Source organism: Diabrotica virgifera, chromosome 1, assembly GCF_917563875.1.
Source record: "Diabrotica virgifera virgifera chromosome 1, PGI_DIABVI_V3a".
Taxonomy (NCBI): domain Eukaryota; kingdom Metazoa; phylum Arthropoda; class Insecta; order Coleoptera; family Chrysomelidae; genus Diabrotica; species Diabrotica virgifera.
In genome coordinates this window covers 76,619,192-76,643,869 of record NC_065443.1, presented here as the reverse complement: position 1 = coordinate 76,643,869, position 24,678 = coordinate 76,619,192, and the positions used below count along the sequence as shown (strand labels likewise).

Here is a 24,678-nt window from a genome sequence, read left to right as displayed (position 1 = left end):
TATTTGTAAAATTCATATTAGAGTTTTCAAAAAGCTTATACAGGGTGAAATTTTTTCTAAGCCCCAAACGAACTAATTTTTTTAAAGCCGGACCTGATTTTTTCTAGTTTGAATAAATCAGTTGATTAGGTGGCAATAGTGTTACGATTGACCAAAATAAGAGACGCATCGATCTGACCGTTCAAAAATTATGACGAATACAAATTTCTGTCAAAATGCGAAACTCGCCCTGTATATTATTAAACAATGGGAGCAGACACTTTTTAATGGTCATTTGTTATTCCCCATAGGGGCCTCTATACGAGGTAGGAGTATGTACAGTTCCTCATGACTCACCCTGTATATACCTGGGTCAAATAATCAAAGCTAATAAAGAGAACCAAACAATTGAAGTACAGAGAAGAATCCGATTGGCGTGGGCAGCGTTTGGAAAGTTAAGATGGATAACAAAAAGCACAAAGATACAACAGTACCTAAAAACCCGTGTATTTGACCAGTGCATCCTTCCTGTTCTGACGTATGGCTCAGAAACATGGACATTAACAAAGGCCAACATAAACAAAATAGAAATAACTCAGAGAAAAATGGAAAGATCCATGTTGGGAATAAAACTACAAGACAGAAAATCAACCAAATAGATAAGATAGAAAACAAAAGTAAAAAATGAAACTGAACATATAACAGGGTTAAAATGGATATTTGCGGGCCACAATGCGAGACAGGAAGATAAAAGATGGAATGCTGAAATACAAAACTGGAGACCGTGGACTGGAAGAAGAGGCAGCGTGTTTAATCTTCGGGCTCAGTGGAGGATGATCGGCTGTTATTGAAACACCAATAGCACTTAGAAAATTTATTGATAGCGACTGACACCAGGGTAGTAGAACCAACCCCGGGAGAACGTAGTTGTACTGATATGTGGCTCGTACGCGAATTAGTTTTATTCTATTATAATGCTACATATTGACTCGTTGAAGTTACTCAAAGAAATGGAGTTAAAAGCACATCTGGCCTGGTTGAGTTGATTCTAATGAATGATTCTAAAAGTATGTTCTCTCTTGTTGGCAACATGAACTGGGTCATAGCCCACACGACAAAAGAACAAAGGTTTTTTCTTAGTCAGCTAAATTATTGTCCATTGCCGAAAATATTGTTTATGAATTGCAACAATTAAACAAATTAAATAACACGCACATGTTTAAATATAATAACAAATTGGTTGATGTGATATACGGGGTGATAAATTTATACGGTTCAATATCGGATATTAATTCTGAATATTTGATATTTAACACAGCGTAAGACCTCAGATGCGATGGAAGGACGATATTGTAAAAGCTGCAGGAACTAACTGGAAAAGCGCAGCCAAGTACAGACGGAAATGGAAAGATTTGGGGAAGGCCTATGTCCAAAGTTGGATAGAAATGGCCAAATAAAAATAGAGAAGGCCAAAGAAGAACATCCTGACTCCGAAATCTTCGAGAGTGTTATCAAGAGACCAAAGAAAACAAAGCTCCTGGATCAGAGATGGCATACCTTCTGAACTTTTAAAACATGGCGCAAAAAATCTGACCTGTAGTATAAGCAGGCTAGTAGAACTGATTTGGAACAGATAAAACTACCAGAAGACCGAAACGTAGGTATAATTCACTAGAAAGGAGACCAAACAGTTTGCGATAACTACAGAGGCATTACCCTGCTAAACGGGACCTATAAAATATTGGCCTACATTCTGAACGATTGACTGTCGGAATATTGTAAAAGCATATTAGGGAAATACTAGTGTAGGTTTCGCAAAGAAAACTCTACTATCCATCAAATATTCCTTCTAAGACAAGCTTTGGAAAAACAATTTGAGTATGGAATTGATACTCACCATTTGTTTGTGGATTTTAGATGCGCCTATGACAGTGTAGACACAAAGGCATTATACAAACCATCGTAGAATTTAATATCAAAATACACTTTGGGAGGTTGGTAAGGGCAACCCTCTCAACAGTCGAGTGTGAGGTTAGAGTGCAGAATGGAATTTCAAGAATTTTCCAGACACAAACATTATTTCGACAGGGAGATAGCCTATCGTACCTTCTATTCAACATTGCCCTAGAGTTAGAGAAAGTTATTAGAGAATCTGGAATAACAAGAGGGGCCATTATTAATAGGAGTGTACAAATACTAGCGTATGCAGATGACATTGACATCATAGCAAGAAGAAAGGGGGACCTGGTTCAATCGTTCACGACATTGGTAGCAGCAGCAAAAAGAATGGGGCTACACGTTAACACTAATAAAACTAAGTATATGAAGGTCATAAATAACAATCAAGTAGTCAAACCTGAAGATCTAACGGTTGGAACATATATTTTTTAAGGCGTAAGAGAGTTTGTATACCTAGGCTCACAAATGAACCAAAGTAATACAGTAACTGCAGAAATTAACAGACGTACTGTTATGCTCTACTTTATCTCTTTATTTAGATTGATTAGCAAATTCTTAATTTAATTAATTGGTCAATTACTTTAATCACTGCCTATGTAAAACAAAAACTAAATTCAAATTAAATATTCCAATAAATTTTATTCTCAGGGCTAATTCTGTATTTGATACAATACCTATGATTTGTGGCTTCTAGTATTTCTAGTTGCTTACTTCTTCCAGGATGGAACAGGGAAATTAAAAACATTCAATATCATATAAATGTAATATATTATTCATTTACCAAATAAACCGTGTACATATGATTTAAAAATACTAAATTTAACTTTGTTGCAACAATTTCTTACTTAATAAATCAAACTTTAATTCTGATATCTCTTTGTTTTAACAAAAAAAAAAAAATTATTTAAATAAATTTTTATTTTCTCATAATAAATTTAATAAATTTTACTTTTATTCATTTGAATTGAATTCTTAAATTTGAAATGACTAACTGCATTATTAGTGCGGCCGATATGTGATACAATTGCACATTTAATACAAGTATATAATTTGGACCACATATACTACACATATAAAGGTTCAAATTTAGATATGAGGCCATCTCAGATTTTACCTTTTACAAAAATGGCGGGGATTCAAAATGGCGACTATACATATGTGACTAATAGCACGATAACTTTTGAACGAGTCTTCAGATTTCAACCAAATTTGGTATATAGGTTCTTTTTTTGATTTACAAGATGGATGTGGTGAACCAGAAGAATCGGTTTACCAGAAGTTGTGTTTTTACTGGTTGTTTATGTAAAAAATATGTTTTTTTTCAATTTTTTCCCTCTGTATATATTAATTCTTCAAAAAGGTAATACCGCAATTGAATAGAGCATAAAGTTATTTTGTAGAAAATATTTTGAAAATTTTAGTTATATTAATTACCATTTAATAAATGCATAATGTATCTTCACATGTACCTATGTGTGACAGATTCGTACAAATATTATAAGAATTATTGTGAATTTAATCGTAGAAGCATATAATTTGGACCACATATACTACACACATCAAGGTTCAAATTTAGATAAAAGGCCATCTCAGATTTTGCTTTTTACAAAAATGGCGGGCATTCAAAATGGCGACTATACATATGTGACTAATAGCACGATAACTTTTGAACTAAAAGTCCGATTTCAACCAAATTTGGTATATAGGTTCTTCTTTTGATGTGCAAGACCAAAGTCTTGAACCGGAAGAATCGATTTACCAGAAGTTGTGTTTTTCCTGATTTTTATGTAAAAACATGTTGTTTTTCTAATAATTCTTTCACCCTGTATATATTAATTTTTCAAAAAGTTAATACCGGCGTTGAAAAGAGCGTAAAAATATTTTTAGGCAATATTTTGAACTCTTTAGTTACGTTAATTACCAATTAATAAATGCATAATGTATCTTCACATGTACCTATAAACCTATGTGCGGCAGATTCGTGCAAATAATATAAGAATTATTGTGCATTTAATGGTTATATCATATAATTTGGACCACACACACTACACATACAAAGATTCAAATTTAGATATGAGGCCATCTCAGATTTTATCTTTTACAAAAATGGCGGGCATTCAAAATGAATCTGACGCACACAGGTACATCTGAAGATACGTTATGCATTTATTAAACTGTAATTAACATAACTAAAAAGTTCAAAATCTCTCGTAAAAATTATGTTTACACTCTTTTCAATGGCGGTATTAACTTTTTGAAAAATTAATATATACAGGGTGAAAGAATTGAAAAAAACAACAGATTTTTACATAAAAAAAAAACAGTAAAAACACAACTTCTGGTGAACCGATTCTTCCGGTTCAAAACCTCGATCTTATTCATCCAAAAAACAACCTTGATGACAAATTTGGCTGAAATCGGACTTTTCGTTCAAAAGCTATCGTGCTATTACTCACACATGTATAGCCGCCATTTTGAATACTCGCCATTTTTGTAAGAGGCAAAATCTGAGATGGCCTCATATCTAAATTTGAACTTTTGTATGTGTAGTATATGTGGTTCAAATTATATGCTTCTACCGTTAAATTCACAATAATTCTTATAATATTTGCACGAATCTGCCACACAAAGGTACATGTGAACATACGTTATGCATTTATTAAATGGTAATTAACATAACTAAAAAGTTCAAAATATTTTCTAAAACATATTCTTACGCTCTTTTCAATGGTGGTATTACCATTATGAAAAATTAATATATACAGGGTAAAAAAATTGAAAATAAATTATTTACATAATATAAAATAGTTTTACATGAAAAACCAGGAAAAACACAACTTCTGGTAAACCGATTCTTCCAGTTCACGACATAGACCTTGTAAATCACAAAAAGAACCTATGTACCAAATTTGGTTGAAATCGGACTTTTCATTCAAAAGATATCGTGCTATTAGTCACATATGTATAGTCGCCCATTTTGAATGTCCGCCATTTTTGTAAAAGGCAAAATCTGAGATGGCCTCATATCTAAATTTGAACCTTTATATGTGCAGTATATGTGGCCCAATTTATATGCTTGTATCATTAAATGTGCAATTCTTATAAATATTTGCACGAATCTGCCGCACTATATAGTAATCTTCAATAAACAAATAAGCAAATATGGTTCTGATATGAACAAATTCTCTCCCTTCCGACAAATGATTTGACTAACCTTTTTTTTCTTCACTTCCTCCTTTTCCGGATTGCGTGGTCCTCGATGCTCCCAACGTACTCTCTGGATGTTGCGAAAAGGTCCCTCTCGTCCAAACTGCTTCCAAAACAACACACAAGACTTGCTCAAATTCTCTTACTCAATTTTCTCCTTGTTCGATAACTTGTGCAAATAGATATCAATCAGCTACTCGTTCTAAACAAAACAAAAGAATCTCCCTCGGACCAGGAAAATTAAAATTTCAACCGGTCGACGATTTGGTTTCAACTTGATTCTGCTCGCAAAGGCCGATCACACCACTTTACACTGATTTTCTCACTTTTGAAAACTCGACTGCTCTCTTCAGATATCCATTATGCAGTGACCCTCTCTTCTCTCGCAAATTCAGACTCCAACCATGATATAATGAAACCGAAGATATGACACCACGCAGCTCCTAATGTCAAGTGACGTCAATACGTGACGATTCCGACATTTTGTCATTTGTTGTTGGTTGTTTCCATGGTTTGTTTCTGCTATTTATATACAGGTTGTAAGCTTTTAACGATTGTTATTAGTATTTAATATGTCATCTGGTTTGCTAATACAACATAATTAACACATTTTTGTTTATTAAAGTTAATAAAAAGTGTTTTGTTAAATGTATTCTATTTTTTATTTAACCCAAAAACCTATTAAAGCTTGGAAAGGAAGTATTAAGTTTATGTTGAAATTTAGTATTAATAAGACCTCTGGATAATAGGTAAGAGACATAGAATAAATCATCTAAGAATCACAGCTACAACCTGTTACGCACAACTTCCAGTTCAAATAAGAAAGAAACTTAACAAAAAAGCAATCAAACGTTATTTGATTGGTTTAGACGAAGAAGATACAGAATTTTTGTTGAGGAAGAGAATAAGGTCACATTGGCAAGAAATGTTAAACATTTAGAAAAACTGGTTGTCAGAAACGAGTTCAATTGTCTCTACAATACCTCCTTATAGAAAATAATTCCAAAAATGATCATGATTATATAGCTACTTCTTAATTAGAAAAATGAGATCGATAATGAAATAATCTCACAGAATGGTGAAGATGACCATAAAAGAATCGGTAGATATGAAAACAGGACGATATAACCTAATAAATTGTGATCAAACTAAAAAGTCTTCACAAATTTCCACTGCAGAACAAGTTACAGATGTGATGACCAAACCTCTAACGAAAATAAGATTTCACATCCTCTCAAAGACGGGACTGATGTAGATGCGAAAAACCTTTTTAATAACGGAAAGTGTTGAAATTTAGTAGGTATTAATAAGGTTTTTCTCATTGTATTCAGTGAATGTCATAATTATGTTAGTGTGATAATAATTTTAATGAAAGCATCACAATTTTAAGTGCACATTTGCCTATTTTATCTTCAATAAATCCATAATTCACAAAAGTTTATATCCATTACTTTATCATTACGTTTCGTAAAAAGAAATTTAACATAAATAATCCGTAATTTTGTTACCAGAATGCTTCCACTCTTCATGGTATCCATAGGTTATTTCAAATTGGCGCCGCCAACTAGTCACGTATTGACGTCATGCGCAGAACCGAACGAATTTGAAACACTTTGGTGTCATATCTCACTCCAACTTTCTTATCCCTTCTACCGATCTTTTCCACCCAATCAAAAACAAGCCTCTCTCAAAACCTTTCATACCACATTTCTGAAGAACCAAATATTTTTCTATATATCTTTCCAATTTGTCAAATTTTAAGAAATATCATAATTAGATTTTTCCTACATACTACTTTTACTTCTAAAAACTAAAACAATATGTTTACCATCATTAAATCTTCCCGGAAACATTTTAAAAACATTATTGTTCTCGCCAAACGATATGTACACTTTCTAATCACGAATTGTTTGTTAGTGTACCAATTCATTTCGTCGAATCATTATCACTAATCGTTTTCACTTTCCCGAAACACTGTCTAATAGCTAAATTAGATTGGGATGAGAATCTATGATCTAATGGTCTTTGATAATTTTCTTTAATTTTCTTTTTAAACGATGAACTATAATTTTATTTAATTAAAAACAAAACAATTCTACAAAAGTACATATCTAGCAAATAGAGCGTACTATCGATTAAAGAAACTTTTAACATCAAACATAGGCACAAAAAGAACAAAAATATTGATATACAGAACTCTAATCAAGCCCGTCCTCACTTACGCGTCAGAAACGTGGACGATAACAAACAGTGACGAAGAACGGTTAGGCTGTTTTGAACGTAAAATTCTCAGACATATCTATAAAGGCGGGCAGGAAAACGGATTATGGTGTAGACGCTATAATTTTGAGTTTTATCGCCTTTATAGTGAGCCTAGTATTGGTAGATCTAGCAAAATAAAAAGGCTGCGGTGGCTACGCCACTTAGAGAGAATGAATGAGGTGGAGCCGTCGAAACACATTAGTAGCCAGAGACCGGATGGAGTAAGGAGAAGAGGCAGGCCCAGAGCATGATTTAAGGACCAGATGGAAGACGACTTGCGAGTGTTAGGGAGTGCGAAATTGGAAAACCAAGGCGACGGATAGGAAGGAATGGAAGCTGATTCTGGAACAAGCCAAAACCCACCATGTAGAGACAATGATGATGATGCTATCAAGAAACCACCGCTAATCTGTTTCGAGCTGCCGTAAATTATTCCGTATTGCCGTATTATTATTGCAAATATGATGGCCAACCTTCGATAATTGGACAGGGTATTGAAAGAAGAAGAAGTGGCTTAATCCCATGTAAACATAACTAATTAATAAAAGTAACCTAAAAATTACCGCTGAGAATTACTATTAGATTAGAATTACTATTAGAAATAAAACCTAACTGAAATTATACTCAGAATGTTGCGTAATATTATTAATAATATACCTACAATATATCACACGGCACATTCAAAATAAAATCAAGTAATAATACGTAAGAAACTGAACACACGCGTTGTTTGTGCCTTAAATTTGTGAAACATGTGGAATAAATAGTTATGGCATTAAAGAAACATGACCATGACCAAAGCAAACGAAGAAAAGCTCAGACGTTTTGGACAAAAAATACTTAGAAACATTTTAGGACCTCACCACGACATCACCACAAACCAGTATAGGATCAGAACCAATATCGAATTAAAAGTACTCTACAATGACGCCGATATTGTCCAAGAAATTAAATCACAGCAACTAAGATGTGCAGGCCACGTGCACAGACTTATAACGAGAGACTTGTAAAGACTGGTATGGGAGGAGATTCCTACAGGCAAAAGACCACTCGGACGTCCCAGAATGCGATGGAGAGATAACATCCAAGCAGATCTGCGGAAAATTAACTTTCCATTTGACCCTAGGTTGGTGGAAGACCGCACAAATTGGAAAAAGTTGTACAGTCAGCCAAGACCAACCCAGGGTTGTAGCGCTACGTAATGATGATTAAAGAAACATTGAAAATTGATACACAGCGCTACCTATTAAATAAATAAGCTCAATTTAATTTAAACTGTATAACGTTTACCGTCATCTATTGAAAACTTATGAAACTCAAAAGTAATTACAACTAATAGTTTACAATTAAATATAATAAGGGTCATTTATTGAGACAAAAATATCCTATCTTTTAAATTTGACCAAATAATATACTTTCACAAAATTTCGTTGAGCCTGTTCAGTAGTTTCGGATATTATAACAAACGAACATCGTGACAAGATATTTTTATATACATGAAGGGTCAATGGGAAGAACGATGAATGTGTATCTGGAAGCATTTTCGGTAAAGTGAGAATCAAAGTTATATATTCATTTAGGGCTTCCAATCCCGCAGTCTAAGTTCAATCTCGGTATTTGCGAGACTACGAATTTTCAATCCCGCGGGATCTCGGTATATTTATATATAAGGCAGCGTTTAGACACAGCGATAAAACGCAGCAATTTATCGATATCAATCGAGTTGCTTTAATTTATCGTTGTGTGTAAACGGTACATCGCAACGATTTATCGGAATTGGATTGGAGTTGGTATCGGATTGCATGAATTTATTGTAACTATCGGAGTTGTTTCACTTTATAATCAATCGCAACAATTTATCGCAGCGTCTAAACAGCTTTAAAAGAATCAATAAATCGCAGCAATTTATCGTCACAATAAATTGCTGTAATTTATCGCGGCGTCGCCACTTAAGGCAAATAGGTACAACAATAAATTAATCACCTAACTCCACATTTATTTAAGTATTACTATTACTATTAGTATGAGATCAATCAAATGACACCGTTTATTCTCACAAAACATCGTAACAAATACTGAAAGAACAAAAAAACTAGTTTCTTCAAAAAGTATACCAACAAAATTTTCAAAATCAACAAAAAAACACATTTTTAACTGAAAATTTGTATAGTTTACTTATTTAGTTGCTATATTACTTAGCTATAGTTACTATTATTTAGCTAAAGCTTTCAATTGAAAATGTTTGCGAAGGGAACACAACATATCTAAACTGTCCTCAGCCAAACTACTGCGTATTAGAGGCAATATAGCCAGCAGCAGAAAATGCCCTTTAGACTTGCACACTTGTCGGCGGTATTCCTTCTAAGGATTTATATGTAAATGTCCATATGGATGGTAAATACATGTAATTCTTCGTCCATACTCTTTCTTGATGTATCCCTGAAGCATGTCATTTTTAGTTGGTGGGACTTTAAACATCCGTACAATTTGCTCTCCAGTCACCAAGTAATCGCGCTGACCAGAGGTCCAATGTACGCTTTTTTCAGTCCCGCAAATCCCGCGGATCCCGCGACTGTATTCCCGCACCACGCGGGATTGAAAAATGACGCGGGATCCCGCAATACCGAGATCTCGGTATTCCGGGATTGGAAGCCCTAGGCCCTATATTCATTGTTTTCCCCCTTGCGTCCAATTTTGTGACGTGTGTTTAAGACGATTCTCATCGTTATCTCCTTTTGGCCATTCGCAGGTTGATAGTACCCTTTCTAAGCTAACAGATTGCACAAAAATCGCAAAATGACCAAAAATTTACATTCATCGTTTTTCCCTCTGACCCTTCACATATTATAATGATATACGAGGGTCATCCGTAAAAAAGGTCCCTTATACCGCTGAGAAAAATTTTGACGTGCTGGGAGAAATCTGGCAACACTGCCTTACACATTAACTCCTTCTCTCTTACCCCACCAGTTTCGTCTCGCTGCATTGCTTAGTGTCGGCCTAGCAGCCTGCCAAGATGAAGGTCGCGTTCGCTGTTACCGTCAACATGAAATGCATGCTATGATACGCATTTTCAATACAAAATGGATTTCACCTATTCACATTTATCGTAAAACATCTACTTCCATAATCGAATACAGGCAAAAAGATAAATGGAAAACTAACATAGTTTATACCAGTACAAGGTGACTCGTTAAGCCCACTGCTCTTTAATATAATAATGGACGAAATAATAGAAGCAGTACGTAAAGGTCATGGTTACAGAATGGGGAACAAAGAGATCCAAATATTATGTTATGCAGACGACGCCGCATTAATCGCCGAGACAGAAGACGATCTCCAAAGATTAACACACATCTTCAATACAACATCCAAGAAATACAATATGGTAATATCAGCAGAAAAACCCAAATGTATGACAAAATCTAAATACCCACTACGATGTAAAATCTAAATTGATGGGAAAATAATAAAGCAGGAAGCAAGGTTTAGATATCTGGGAATAGATATAACCAGTTACGGAGATGTTGAAGAAGAAGTACGACAACAAAGTTTAAAAGCAAGTAAAGCGGCGGGATCTCTTATATTGACATACACGGCGGAGACAAGACCTGACACATCTAAAACGAGACGACTACTAGAAACAACAGAGATGAAAATACTTCGACGAATATCAGAGAAAAGTCTTAATGTTGTTCTGAAGCTATTTCCTTGTGGCATTTTTATAATCAACTATTTATAATGGGAAATAAGCCACAATTTTACCAAAAAAAGATTTTATTAAGAGGATCGGAACGTATTTTCGGCTGCAATGCTATTCAAATGGGGATTCATTTTTTTCAAATCCTGAGAAAACTAATAAGTATTTTGGAAAAATTTAAACGCAGAATGAAAGATTACGTTATTAGCGAGGGCCGAAAGTCTCTGAGAACTTCTACAATGTTTATTTTAATAAGTTACAGGGGTGAAAAAACTAAGAGAAAATTTAGTATGATTTTTAAATTCAAATATCTCATTCAAAATAAACTTTTTATTTATTCTAAGGGACTTTCGGCCCTCGGTAATAATTTAGTCTTTCATTCTGCGTTTAAATTTTTCAAAAATATTTATTGGTTTTTTCAGGATTTGAAAAAAATGAACACAATGCCGTGGTAATATTTTCCAAATCTGTTTTTGTCTTACAACGCACTCAACCGAATATAATATTGTCAGCATATATTGTCAGTCAGACACTGACAATCAGTGACAATTTTAAATATTTGACATTGCATCGGGAATATTTTGAGAAATTGATTAAATATTATTGATATATAGTGTATTTGATAAATAATTGATTTAAGACGTGAACTTAATAAAAAGTTATTTATTGTGTATTATTTGTGAAAGATCCAAGCAGAGAATACATCAGATATATCCTGTGATCCAAGTATTTTGTTGTTAGAGATGTTCAAAATTGTAAGCGTTCCAAAATAACAACATATTATTAAAAAATCACTTTAACACTTTTCCTCTTTTCTCGATTGATTATTAGTTTTTGTTGTACAAATAAATTATTACAATCACTGAAAACATAGTTAGTGAAAAAATTATCACATTTATTAACTGAATTAATAATTTGCAATTATAAAAATAACAGTTATCCAAGAACATTCAAAAGCCATCTCTTTAAATTAATTATGACATTTTCAAGTAGAATGACATTCTAGTAATGTTTACATATCCACACCAGTGTGAATTTTACTACACGTAATTTGCCGTGTAAAGACAGAAAAAGTAGGGATACACGTAAAATATTTGCGAATTATGTACCCATAGCCTTAACGTTCCGAAGCTCAAATCGGGTTTCGTTGTCAAAATACAAAATACTACTAAAATAAACAAAAATGTTGTTGCTTCAAGTTGAAAGTAAAAAAATTCTTCTAATTTATTTAATCTGACTCATTTATATTGGCAATTCAGACGTATATTATACATTTTAAAGTAGAAGACTTTAAAATGATATCGTCAATATTTATGAGTTGCGTTCCTGGGAAGACTTTACTAAAAGGTAATTCATTCGATTACATGAAATCAACCCCAACTCAAGAATATCTGTCACAAAAAATATCATAGCATGTAATCTGTATTTAAAAAGACAACCAAATGCAACGATGACATTAAAATTCTGCAGAGATTCCATAGTAAATCACGAGGGAAAACCAGGAAAAAACCTCGTGATACTATCCCGACATCGTAAGTATTTGGTCTTACATTTAATTTACTTTCAAAAAACAAATACCAAATTCTGACTTTAATATGTTTAAATTATAAATAATATTAATAATACATAGATATACAATAAGTAATACTAAAATATAAAATTTGTACTAACTCGATATGTTATTGACTTACTAATCGTCGTATTTTCTTTCTATTCACTTCCTCTTTCAGTATGGGTAACCACATCATACTGCATTCTACCGAGGAATTTGCGACACAATTGGTTTCATTTAGCATAATTAGAGATTAGTAATTCAATAACATATCGAGTACAAATTTTATATTTTAGTATTACTTATTGTATATCTATGTATTATTAATATTATTTATAATTTAAACATATTAAAGTCAGAATTTGGTATTAGTTTTTTGAAAGTAAATTAAATGTAAGACCAAATACTTACGATGTCGGGATAGTATCACGAGGTTTTATCCTGGTTTTCCCTCGTGATTTACTATGGAATCTCTAACGCGAGAATTTTACTGTCATCGTTGCATTTGGTTGTCTTTTTAAAGACAGATCACATGCTATGATTTTTTTGTGACAGATATTCTTGAGTTGGGATTGATTTCATGTAATCGAATGAACTATCTTTTAGTAAAGTCGTCCCAGGAACGCAACTCATAAATATTGACGATATCATTTTAAAGTCTTCTACTTTAAAATGTATAATATACGTCTGAATTGCCAATATAAATGAGTCAGATTAAATAAATTATTAGAAGAATTTTTTTTTACTTAGCAACAACATTTTTGCTTATTTTAGTAGTATTTTGTATTTTGACAACGAAACCCGATTTGGGCTTCGAAAGGTTCATAAAATCTTTTTTTGGTAAAATTGTGGCTTATTTCCCATTATAAATAGTTGATTAGGGAAAAGTCTGTTGGATAGGGAGAGAAGCGAAAACATAAGAAGATCATGCAATGTAGAAGACATTAATGGATGGGTGACAAAACGAAAACAGGAGTGGAACGAACACATTAGTAGAATAACAGAGGATATGATAGTACGAATAGCACGAGATAAGTCACCTAATGGACGGAGAAGTAGTGGCAGACCAAGAAAAAGAGAGTGCGATAGTTTAAACAAATTAGGAGGCTAATATTAAAGAAGAAACAGGCTTTAAAGCACATACAAGAAGGAAGAAGAAGAAGACATTTATCGTCAGTTGATTTAAATTTATGGGTAAAATCGAAGTTAATGAGGTTTATGGGTACGTGCATATCTGTTTAACATTTTCGCAAATCTTCTTCTTCTTCCTCTTTATAAGCAATTCTGCTTGTTCATTGGCGGATTAATACCTTTATGGAAGGTTGTCACTCCATCTTTTGCGCGGTCGGCCGATCCTTCTTCTACCGATTGGTGATTTATCTCTTGCTATTTTGACCACACGTGTCTCCCCCATTCTGGTTATGTGGTTGTTCCATTCTTTTTTTCTATTTAGTGTCCATTCGTTTATACACTGTACGTTACATTGTCTTCTAATATCTTCGCTCCTCTTTCGATCTCTCAGTGTATTTCCTGTAATTCTTCTCAGTACTCTCATCTCTGCCGTTTCCAGTAGTCTTTGTGTTGTGACTGTATCGGGTCTTTTTTTCTGATGCATATGTCATTATTGGTCTTACACTGGCTTTATAAATTCTTGACTTCATCTCAGTGTTAATATGTCGGTTTCGCCATATAGTGTTATTAAGGCATCCTGCCAATCTATTTGCTTTTTGTACTTGATTTCACACTTCTTTGTCTAGGTCTCCGTAACTTGACAATGTAATTACAAGGTATTTTACTTCCATTACTTGTTCAATACTGATACCATCAATTTTTATTTTGCATCTGATTGGTTCTTTACTGATTACTATTGTTTTGGTTTTCTGAGATGAAATTGTCATATTGAATTCTTTTTGAATTCGCAAATGGTGTAGAGGTAGAGAATTCAGTGAAGGCCGAACGGAAATTCACGGTGAATCTGAAGGCCTTCTGCTTCAATCTTCACTGAATTCTCTACACACACCATTTGCAAACATGCTGAACAGATATGCACTTTTACCCATAAACTTCGATTAACTTGTATGAATTTTTTACCAACATAGTGTATATGGAAGGATCACATCCATCATGTCAAAACGTCTGAAAATTCAATGAATATTCTAAGAGCTTTTTGTAGAACAAATTGGGGTGCCGATCCAAATATAGCACTTTTATTTTACCGTACTATGGTTCGTCCTATTTTCGATTACAGTTGTCATCTGTATGGAACTGCCGCAAACACACATTTGAATAAATTAAAAATACAAAAAAGTAAATGCCTTCAAATTTGTCTTGGATATTTGAAGTCTACACCCGTGAATGTAATGGAAGTTGAGGCGATAGAACCACCCCTGGAATTTCGACGACAGTTTTTAAGTGATAAATTCATTACTAGAACCATAGGAAAAAATACAAACTATCTGCAGGATATACATAAGTTATCAATTTTAGATCTAACTCATAAATATTGGACAAAGAAAAAATGTTCACTTCTTGTAGATAGTTACTTGAAAATATCTCAATACCGAAGCACTTTCTATACTTATGAAAATCAAGTTTCACCTATGTATTCCCATGTATTAGAAGATCTTTTCTCAAAACAAATTGATACTTTTTTTATGGATATTAATTTAAATCCAGCCGTTTTTCAATCATTTATACTTCATAAATGGCCATATTATCAGTTTTACTATACAGATGGATCCAAAGTACAAAACAAAGTAGGATGTGCAATAATAAATATTCAAAGTGGATTTAAAAAATTATTCAAATTGCCATGTGAATTATCGATATACACTGCTGAAATGATAGCGATACTTTTTGCTTTAAGACACATATATAGCAACGAACCCTATAGCTGCATAATATTTACAGACAGTAAGAGTGTCGTTGACAGACTAACTTACGTACAGAAGTCCCAACAACTAAATCAAATAGAACTGGAAATTATGACTCTTTATAATAAAATTGCAAAGTTAGGAAAAAACATCACTATATATCATAGATAAAGGGACACGCGGGCATTAGGGGTAACGAAATATGTAGTAGACAAGCTAGCCAAATCCGCCCTAGAAATAGGCGAAGAACCTCCCTTGAACTTATTACCCATTTCGGATATTGCTATTATTAGTAAACGACATCAATAAGAAAACTGGCAAACGTATTATCGAAACACGAGAACTGAAAGTAATTACAAACAAATGCAGCTTGAAATTCCCATAAAAAGATGGTTTCATTCTGTATCAAATCGCCATTTCATAAGAGCTATAAATATATTAAGATGTGATCACGCTCTTACTCCCCTTCATATGTTCAGTTTGGGTCTCACAGAGTCACCTAACTGTGAGTGTGGAAAAGAAGGTGATCTACTACATATTCTCCTCGAATGTTCCCATTAATCAGTTAATATAAACAAATTTTATGATAATCTTAATATTTTAAAAATTCCACTTCCCGTCTACCTAAACAATTTGATTTTTTCTGAAGATATTAATACATTAAAAACAATTTACGAACATATCAAAAACTGTAAATATAATGTTGTTCTGAAGCTATTTTCTTGTGGCATTTTTACAATTTTAACTATTTATAATGGTAAATAAGCCACAATATTAGTAAAAAATGATTTTTATTAACGTTTCGACGCCCAAATCGGGTGCCGTTGTCAAAATATTTTGATAATATCAAAATAAATCAGTACTGTTGTTGTCAAAATAAATCAGTAGTATTTTGTATTTTGACAACGGCACCCGATTTGGGCGTCGAAACGTTAATAAAAATAATTTTTTACTAATATTGTGGCTTATTTCCCATTATAAATAGTTAAAACTGTAAACATAAATTGTAGCAATATAATTAACCCTGTATTTAAGTAATTTTGTTAAAACAAAACAGGCATGTTTGTTAAAACAAAACAAACATGTTTGTTTTGTTGTTCTTTTTTTTAACCCTGTAGATTTAAATAATTACTGTATATTATATTTGAAAAAAAAAAGAACAAGAAAAAAAAAGAGAAAAAACAAAAAAAAAGAGAGAAAAAAAAAAGAAAAAAAAAACAAACAAAACAAAAAAAAAACAAAAAAGAAATAAAGAAAAAATTCCTCTGATTGAAAAAAAAATGTTTGTTTTTAAAATAAAATGTCTGGCTAATTGGCTCAGCCAAGGCCATCAAATTAACACAAAAAAACATAGTGTATATACATATTCTGAGCCGAACTGTTTTTTATGATTGTTTTCAGCTCTGAACATAGAATATAACCGTGTTTCTCATATGGTCACCGGCTCTTTTAAAGAAAAAAATTTGGCAACGTTTTGATAAAGTGGTGTATTTTAAAACTTACCCATTTTTTCTCTTGGTAATGAGTGTGGAGAGAGGACTAGAATTTGGCACGGATATTTCTGAGCTCTTCTTTTTCCTTTTACGTCTTACCCTAGATGGAGGTGTCGGTACAACTGGCGTTGAACTGAAAGACCAATCGGAAAAATATTTATGGACTAAGCAACAACAGGTAAGGTAAGATAGAAGTTTTATCCTTCTTTTTCTACTTTTCTTTATTAAATCATTACATTTATGTTTTATTACACGGAAGTATAGTTTCCATGAAGATGTAAGAAATTTACAACTGTAGATGTTACTAATCCCTCCATAATTATCTTTGCGACGGATGGCAATAGTTTTGGAACAGTTTACTAGTGCCGGATTTTATATTATTTACAGAACTATGAATAGTGCGCGAATTTTATGGAGATAGATTATTACCTGTTTTCTACCGTTTTCACTTTAAACAAAGTGAACTTCCTATACTGAAGCTTTCATATTTAAATAAAAGAAAATTAAAAAAAAGAGTGTGTGTACTTTGTACGCACGTAAGAAGTTATACTTCCATTATTATCATTTCAACGAAATAAATATATTTTAAACAGTGTAATTTATTTTTATTTAAATATTAAACTAATTTTAATACTTGAAATAATACCAAAAATTAAAAATAACGTTAACACGCCATTATTTATCAACTGTACTTACACGCAATTACTTTTCCCTCGATGAATCGTAGAAAATCTAAAATTGAAGTATAACTTCAAAAATCATTAGTAAGTGCGTTAGTTAAAGATAAGATATACCTGTAACTATTATTCTATAGCTTTACACACTATAATTCTCGTGCTAATATATATTTAGGTATAAGTAGATATCAATTATTTATCTAGAAAACATAAACATTATGAAAGGGGGGGAGCAAACATTTAAGGTTGACATTTGCACATTCAGGCAGTTATTTTCTTGCATTTAGATCGGTGGTTAGGTCACGACTAGTCAAGTAAAATGTCAGGGATCGATGAAGCTAGTGCTAAGTAAACCGCGCTTAAATTTATCTGATGATGCCAAAGAAACTATTAGGAATGCTTATCAAACGGTAAAAGAAGATAATCCAAATCCAGAAGACGGTAGATTTCCTATCAAGGCCACATCTAGATTGACAAGGATGCCATACAACAGGGTGGAAAGTTGTTACAAATAGAATTCAACCTTGTAAAAAGCAGAGTGACTCTTCTACATATAAAGCAGTAAATGAAAAAGAAGCTGAGGTAATTAAAACAGCAGTTTACAATTTCTATTCAAAGAACCTAGTTCCCACGCTTAGTATGATCTACGATCGACTGGTTAAAGACTATTCTATTACGTATTTTTCAACTTCCTGATTAGACGAAACGCCCCTGATGATGCTCTAGGAGCGAAAGTATACTTGGGCAAGATTAAATAAACTAGGTGCTCGATATCTGCTTTTATTTCAATAAATTTCATATATTCGAGCATTCAACCCTCTCTTACCATTCTATATCTGTTCGCAATATTCAATTTCAGCTCTAGGCCAACACCATCTTCATCTTCGTCTAGCCATTCACGTCCACATCTGAACAGAAGCCTCTTCAAGTCTTCCTTTCCATTGTTTTTTGTTGTACGCTACTTGTAGCCAATTTTTCCCGGCAGTTCGTTTCAGATCATCTGTCCATCTCATAGGAGGTCTGCCTCTGGGTCTTTTGTGTTCGTATGGTCTTTAGGTTAGAATTGTTCTGTGGCATTTGTTAAGATCGCTCCTAGCTACATGTCCAGCATATTCCCATTTCAATTTTAGTGATTTTTGTACCACATCGGTGACTTTGGTTTTCTGTCTTATCCATGTGTTTGTTTTCCTGTCCTTAAGTGATATGCCAAGCATTGCTCTTTCCATCGCGTGTTGAGTGACTCTGAGTATGTTCATGTTCTTTTTTGTGATTGTCCATGTTTGTGCCCCATATGTTAATATCGGAATAATGCATGCATCAAAAACTTTAGATCTAAGATGTAGTTGAATTTGCTGATTTCTGAGTATATAGTTCAGCTTGCCGAATGCTGCCCATGCTAACTTTCTTCTTCTTTTTATTTTTTCCGTTTGAATTTCCCTATTTAGTATTATTTTTTGTCCTAAGTATATATATTCTTCAACTTTTTCTATAACTTTGTTGTTTATTATTATCATCGTTTCTTCGGAGTGCATGACTTTTGTTTTGTTTAAATTCATTTTGAGTCCTATTTTAGAGGATTCTGTGCGTAGTTCTGAAAGCATGGTTTGCAGTTCTTGTAGGTCAGTAGCTATCACGATTATGTCATCCGCAAATCGTAAATTACTGAGGTAGCGGTCATTGATGTTTATTCCCTTATATTTCCCATTTAGATTTTTAAAAACGTCCTTCAAAACTAAGGTGAACAGTTTGGGTGATAGAGTGTCTCCCTGTTTGACTCCCCTGTTTAATGCTACAGGGTTCGTGTATTCATTTTCATTTAGGTAGCTTTAGCTTGGTTCATAGTTTCTTTTATTAAGTTAATATATCTGCTGTCTATTCTACAATTTTGTGTGTTCTATAGTGTCGAAAGCTTTTTCGTAGTCTACAAATGCTATAAAAACTGGAAACTTGTATTCGTTACATTTTTCTATTAATATTTTTGTGGTTAACAGGTGATCGGAAGTTGAATAGGCTTTTCTAAAACCTGCCTGTTCATATGGTCGGTATTCACCTAATTTTCTTGTTAGTCGGGTAGTTATAACTTTGATGAGTATTTTAAATAAGTGTGACAATAGACTGATAGGTCTGTAGTTTTCCAACTTTCGATTATCACCTTTCTTGTGTAATAAGATTACTTTAGAGTTGTTCCAGCTCTTAGAGACTTTGCCCTGGTGTAAACAACTGCCTATAAGCTTAGTTACAATTGTAATGAGTTCCTTACCTCCTTCTAATATCATATCTGTGGTAATCCTATCTTCTCCTGCAGCTTTATTTCTCTTCATGTTTCCCAATGCTGTAGTTACCTCTGAAATTGTTACTTTTGGCATTATTTCCGATCCAAATTTTTTTATTAATTTCCGTGCTGGTCTCATTTCATCGTCTTGTTGATGTGTTCTGTAGAGTTCCGTGTAAAATTCTTCTATTCGTTTCAGTATGCTTTCTCTAGTTATGATTTCATTTTCGTCTTTTCCCATTAATGATATTATCTGACGTCGTCCTAGTGTCGGTCTGAGGCATTTCATACTCTTTTTTTTTCAATAGTTGTTGTTATTAATTTTTCTTCTTCTTTTCTTTTTTGTTTTCTGATTCTTTTTCTAATCTGTCTATTAAGTTCTCTATATTCTGCGGTTCCCTTTTTGTTAGATTTATTTAAGATTTTTTTGTTAATTCATTGTGTGTTGTTTTTGTTTTTTTCAGTTGCAGAATGCTTTTGTTCACTGTTTCGGTTATAAGGTTATTCAAATCATCAATATCATTGGAGTTTATCTGCTGCATGTTAACTTGATTTAATGCATGCATTATCTTTTTATTAAATTCACTATTTTTTATTTCTTCAGATGTCCATTTGTATCTTTTTTCATGTATTCTTTTTCTTTCTAGTTTTTTGTTTATTACTAGTTTTGTTCTTATTAGTCTATGGTCGCTTCCTAGGTCAAACTGATTTAATACCGATACGTCTTTTACTAGGTTTCTATTTTTCGTTAAGATATAATCTATGTCACAACATAACCATCTTCATACAGGTCACAAAATTGACTTTGAACACTCTAGAACCCCTCCATCCGCTTCTATAAACCAAGAATTATCCGAGAAGCCACAGAGATCGAAAAACCGCCAAATTATCTAAACGAAAGAAATGTTGGCACCCGGTTGCCATCGACTTGGAGACCCCTCCTAAAGAAAACATCGTCCGTTCCACCTACCAATCGAAATCCCATCGTCAAAAATCTTCGAACCAACCACCACCCAAGCGCCATTCCACCAAACCACGGTATAAATGAACGGTCCCACGTCGAAAACAGCAGTGTTGCAGTGAGTAGTGAAGGGGTAGTGTCTAGGGGCTCAGGAAACTGAGACCACGGAAGCCAATTGGTCCAATTACGCCAGTCAATGGGAGCAAGAATAGGATATTAACTCCGAATTCTATCCTACTGCATGTATTTTAATGAAATTTTGGGCCTAGCCTCTACTTATCTCCTAATTTAAAGTCTACCCTATGCCGATGTGTGCTTTTATCTTAGGGGTGGTTCCCACCCCTTCTTGGGGGTGGAAAATTTTTTGGTTAAAATTACCACGGAATTCGCTAGAGAACTTAATTCTAAGCAAAAACTGTTCTATAATTTTTTTTTTTAAACTCAATACTTTTTGAGGTATTCGTGGTTGAAAATTGGCAATTTTCATTGAATACCTTTTCGAGCGGTTTTTTGCGAATACCTTAAAAACTATGCATCTAACTATAAAAACTATATTATACATTTTTGTAGGTTATAAAAAAAAACAAAGAGACACTTGCCTTCATAAAAATTCTAGTTATAATGCAAAAAGAGATATGGTAGGTGAAAATAGTTTGCTTTTTGGTACATTTTGAAATTGGTGTATTCAACTTGAAATAACAGAGAAACGGTCGATTTTAGGTGTGTAATGCTACTAATACCTTGTGTAGTGCTTGAAAAGACCTTTAAAATGAGCTATATTAAAGGTCCATTACATTAAAACTAAGCGAGATATGCTGCAAACAATATTGATAACTAATGTATTTTAAGAAAAAATGAGAAGTAATTTTAACCCCCATCCACCCAAATGTAAATGCATCGTTTTCCTTCCACAATACCTTTTATTATAGTGTTATTTCTATGTTCAAAAAGTTGGACGGGTTTAAAATTAATGGTTTTTGAAAAAAAAGATCAAACTACAGAGCGCATTTTTAAATTTTCTTAAAAATCTTTCTTTTTCTCCATGTAACTTGAAAATGATAAGAGATACAGTAATGAAAACTAAAAAGGAAATTTTTATCTGAAAACGCCCTACATTTTTGTGTGGTATCTTTTTTTCGTATCTCTTATCTTTTTCGAGTTACATGGAGGAAAAGGAAGATATTTAGGAAAATTTAAAAATGCGCTCTATAATTTGATCTTATTTTTTTTTCAAAAACCATTCATTTTAATCCAGTCCAACTTTTTGAACATAGAAATAACACTATAATAAAAAGTAGTGTAGAAGTAAAACGATGCATTTAAATTCTGATGGATGAGGGGTTAAATATACTTCTCATTTCTTCTTAAAATACATTAGTCATCAACTGTTTTGCAGAATATCTCGCTTAGTTTGAATCTAATCCACATTTAGTATTGCTCATTTTAAAGGTCTTTTCAAGCACTACAAAAGTTATTAGTATCATTATAACCTAAAATCGATAGTTTCTCTGTCATTTCAAGTTGAATACACCGATTTGAGCATGCAGCAAAAAACAAACTCTTCTTACCTATCAGAGGGATTTGTATTTTAACTAGAAGATTTATGAAGGAACGAATCTCTTTGTTTTTAAATGTTGAATGGGTTGCATGCGAGAGTTCATTTTAAAGACATATGTACTCTCAATCATTTATTGTAACTTCCGACGACCGGTTTCGCTCTTTAAAGTATGTAGAGCATCTTCAGTTCAACGGTTACAAGTCACTAAATGCTACAAATAAAAAACCAGAGTTAGAACAGTGTCTGGTTGAAAAAGATGCTAAAGATCCAAAAGATCAAGCCAATGTTGAACAACATACATAAAAGTAGTGAAAATAGCAGACAAATACATATGCATGTAAAATCAGGGGCGGTAACAAACGTCCCCAAGCTTACAAACACATGCAGATGTATACCGTCTATAATCATGCAATTACTTATAACGTGTCGTACTTACACATTCGGATACAAGTAGCTACTACCTCAGTATTCATTAACATGATGTTTTTGCTTAAGTTATGCTATCCCGTTAGCATAACTTAAGCAAAAACATCATGTTAATGAATACTGAGATAGTAGCTCCTTGTATCCGAATGTAAGTACGACACGTTATAGTTGCATGATTATAGACGGTATACATCTGCATGTGTTTGTAAGCTTGGGGACGTTTGTTACCGCCCCCGATTTTACATGCATATGTATTTGTCTGCTATAATCACTACTTTTATGTATGTTGTTCAACATTGGCTTGATCTTATGGATCTTTAGCGTCTTTTACAACCAGACATTGTTCTAACTCTGGTTTTTATTTGTAGCATTTATAGTTTATTTTTTAACCAGCAGGAGTACACTAAAAAGACAGATTCACACCCAAGAAAGTCACTAGAATAATAACCAAATATATCTTCTTTTTTGGTTGATCTAGTCGGCCCTCAACGGTAATCCATAAATATTATATTAAATTAATACGTTGCTAAAAAGTTCAAAAAACAACTGCTTTTTATATAAAAGCAGACTAACAATCTAAAAATTAAAGGAATAACACAGAAAACACAAACATCGCCGATATAACTTAATTAACCTATGAAACGTCACTAGTGTCAAAATTTTAAAACAGTGGAGTAAACTTGCCTGCAGTTGGACCAATTACAAACAACCATTACAACGCGGTAAATTTGAATCACTCCTCTTGGTTACAAAACAAACCATAGTGACTTGTAACCGTTGACCTGAAGATGCTCTACATACTTTAAAGAGCGAAACCGGTCGTCGGAAGTTACAATAAATGATTGAGAGTACGTCTGTCTTTTACTTCATTTACTCTTTGTTTTTGTATAACCTACAGAAATATCTTATATAGTTTTTTTGTTAGATGCATAGTTTTTAAGTTATTCGCAAAAATCCTTCCGAAAAGGTGTCATTGTTCAATGAAAATGGCCAATTTTCAACCACGAATAACTCAAAAAGTATTGAGTTTTCAAAAAATAGTTATAGAACAGTTTTTGCTTAAAATTAGGTTCTCTAGCCTCTTTCGTGGCTATTTTAACCAAAACATTTTGCACCCCCGAGAAGGGGTGGGAACCACCCCCAAGATAAAAGCGCGCATCGGCATAGGGTAGACTTTGTTTCTTGAGCTATTCCCTACTTACTGTGAAAATATCAAGTAAATCGATGTAGTATATATCCGCAAATACCCTCATTGACTGCCCTAAATAAGTTTTCAATTAAATATCTTTTAGCAATATTTTTAAAAAATTTCAATATTTTTAATATTTCTATTAGGTTGAAAACTTTGACTTTCAGTTGCCAGATGTCGATAGACACCTACTCCATAAACGTTAGTTGCAATGCGGGGATAAGCTCTCGGAGTTTCGTCACTTGGGGCAGAGAGTAGCAAACCTACGCCTCTCTGATGATGACTCCAATTAGAGTCGAAAATCGTCGATTTAGAGTGCTGGTTTGCGCTCTCTGTTCTAAGTGAAAAATAAGACAGTTTTGCCTTCGCATTGCAACTGAATAAAAATGGTATACATTTTTATTTTATTTTAATATTAATTATTTTAATTTTTTTAATGTAATTTATTTTCTACTATTTTAACTTCTGTTTTAATTTATTTTATTTTACTACTGCATTTACTACTCCACGTAGTATGTGGTTGCGCGATCAGCCGTTTCTGGAGTTACAGTAGTTACAGTTTGAATTTGT

The 24,678-nt window shown here is 33.1% G+C and overlaps 1 protein-coding gene across 3 annotated transcripts in view; it reads right to left on the bottom strand.

Annotated features, from left to right (window-relative positions):
* LOC114334747 (histone H3.v1) overlaps positions 1–24,678 on the bottom strand; it is a 109,029-nt gene that overhangs the window by 33,175 nt on the left and 51,176 nt on the right. For all 3 annotated transcript variants that reach the window (XM_028284836.2, XM_028284837.2, XM_028284835.2), the window contains one exon: positions 17,036–17,158. In XM_028284836.2, the coding sequence (XP_028140637.1) occupies positions 17,036–17,158 (123 nt within the window). The remainder of the gene's footprint in view (positions 1–17,035; positions 17,159–24,678) is intronic.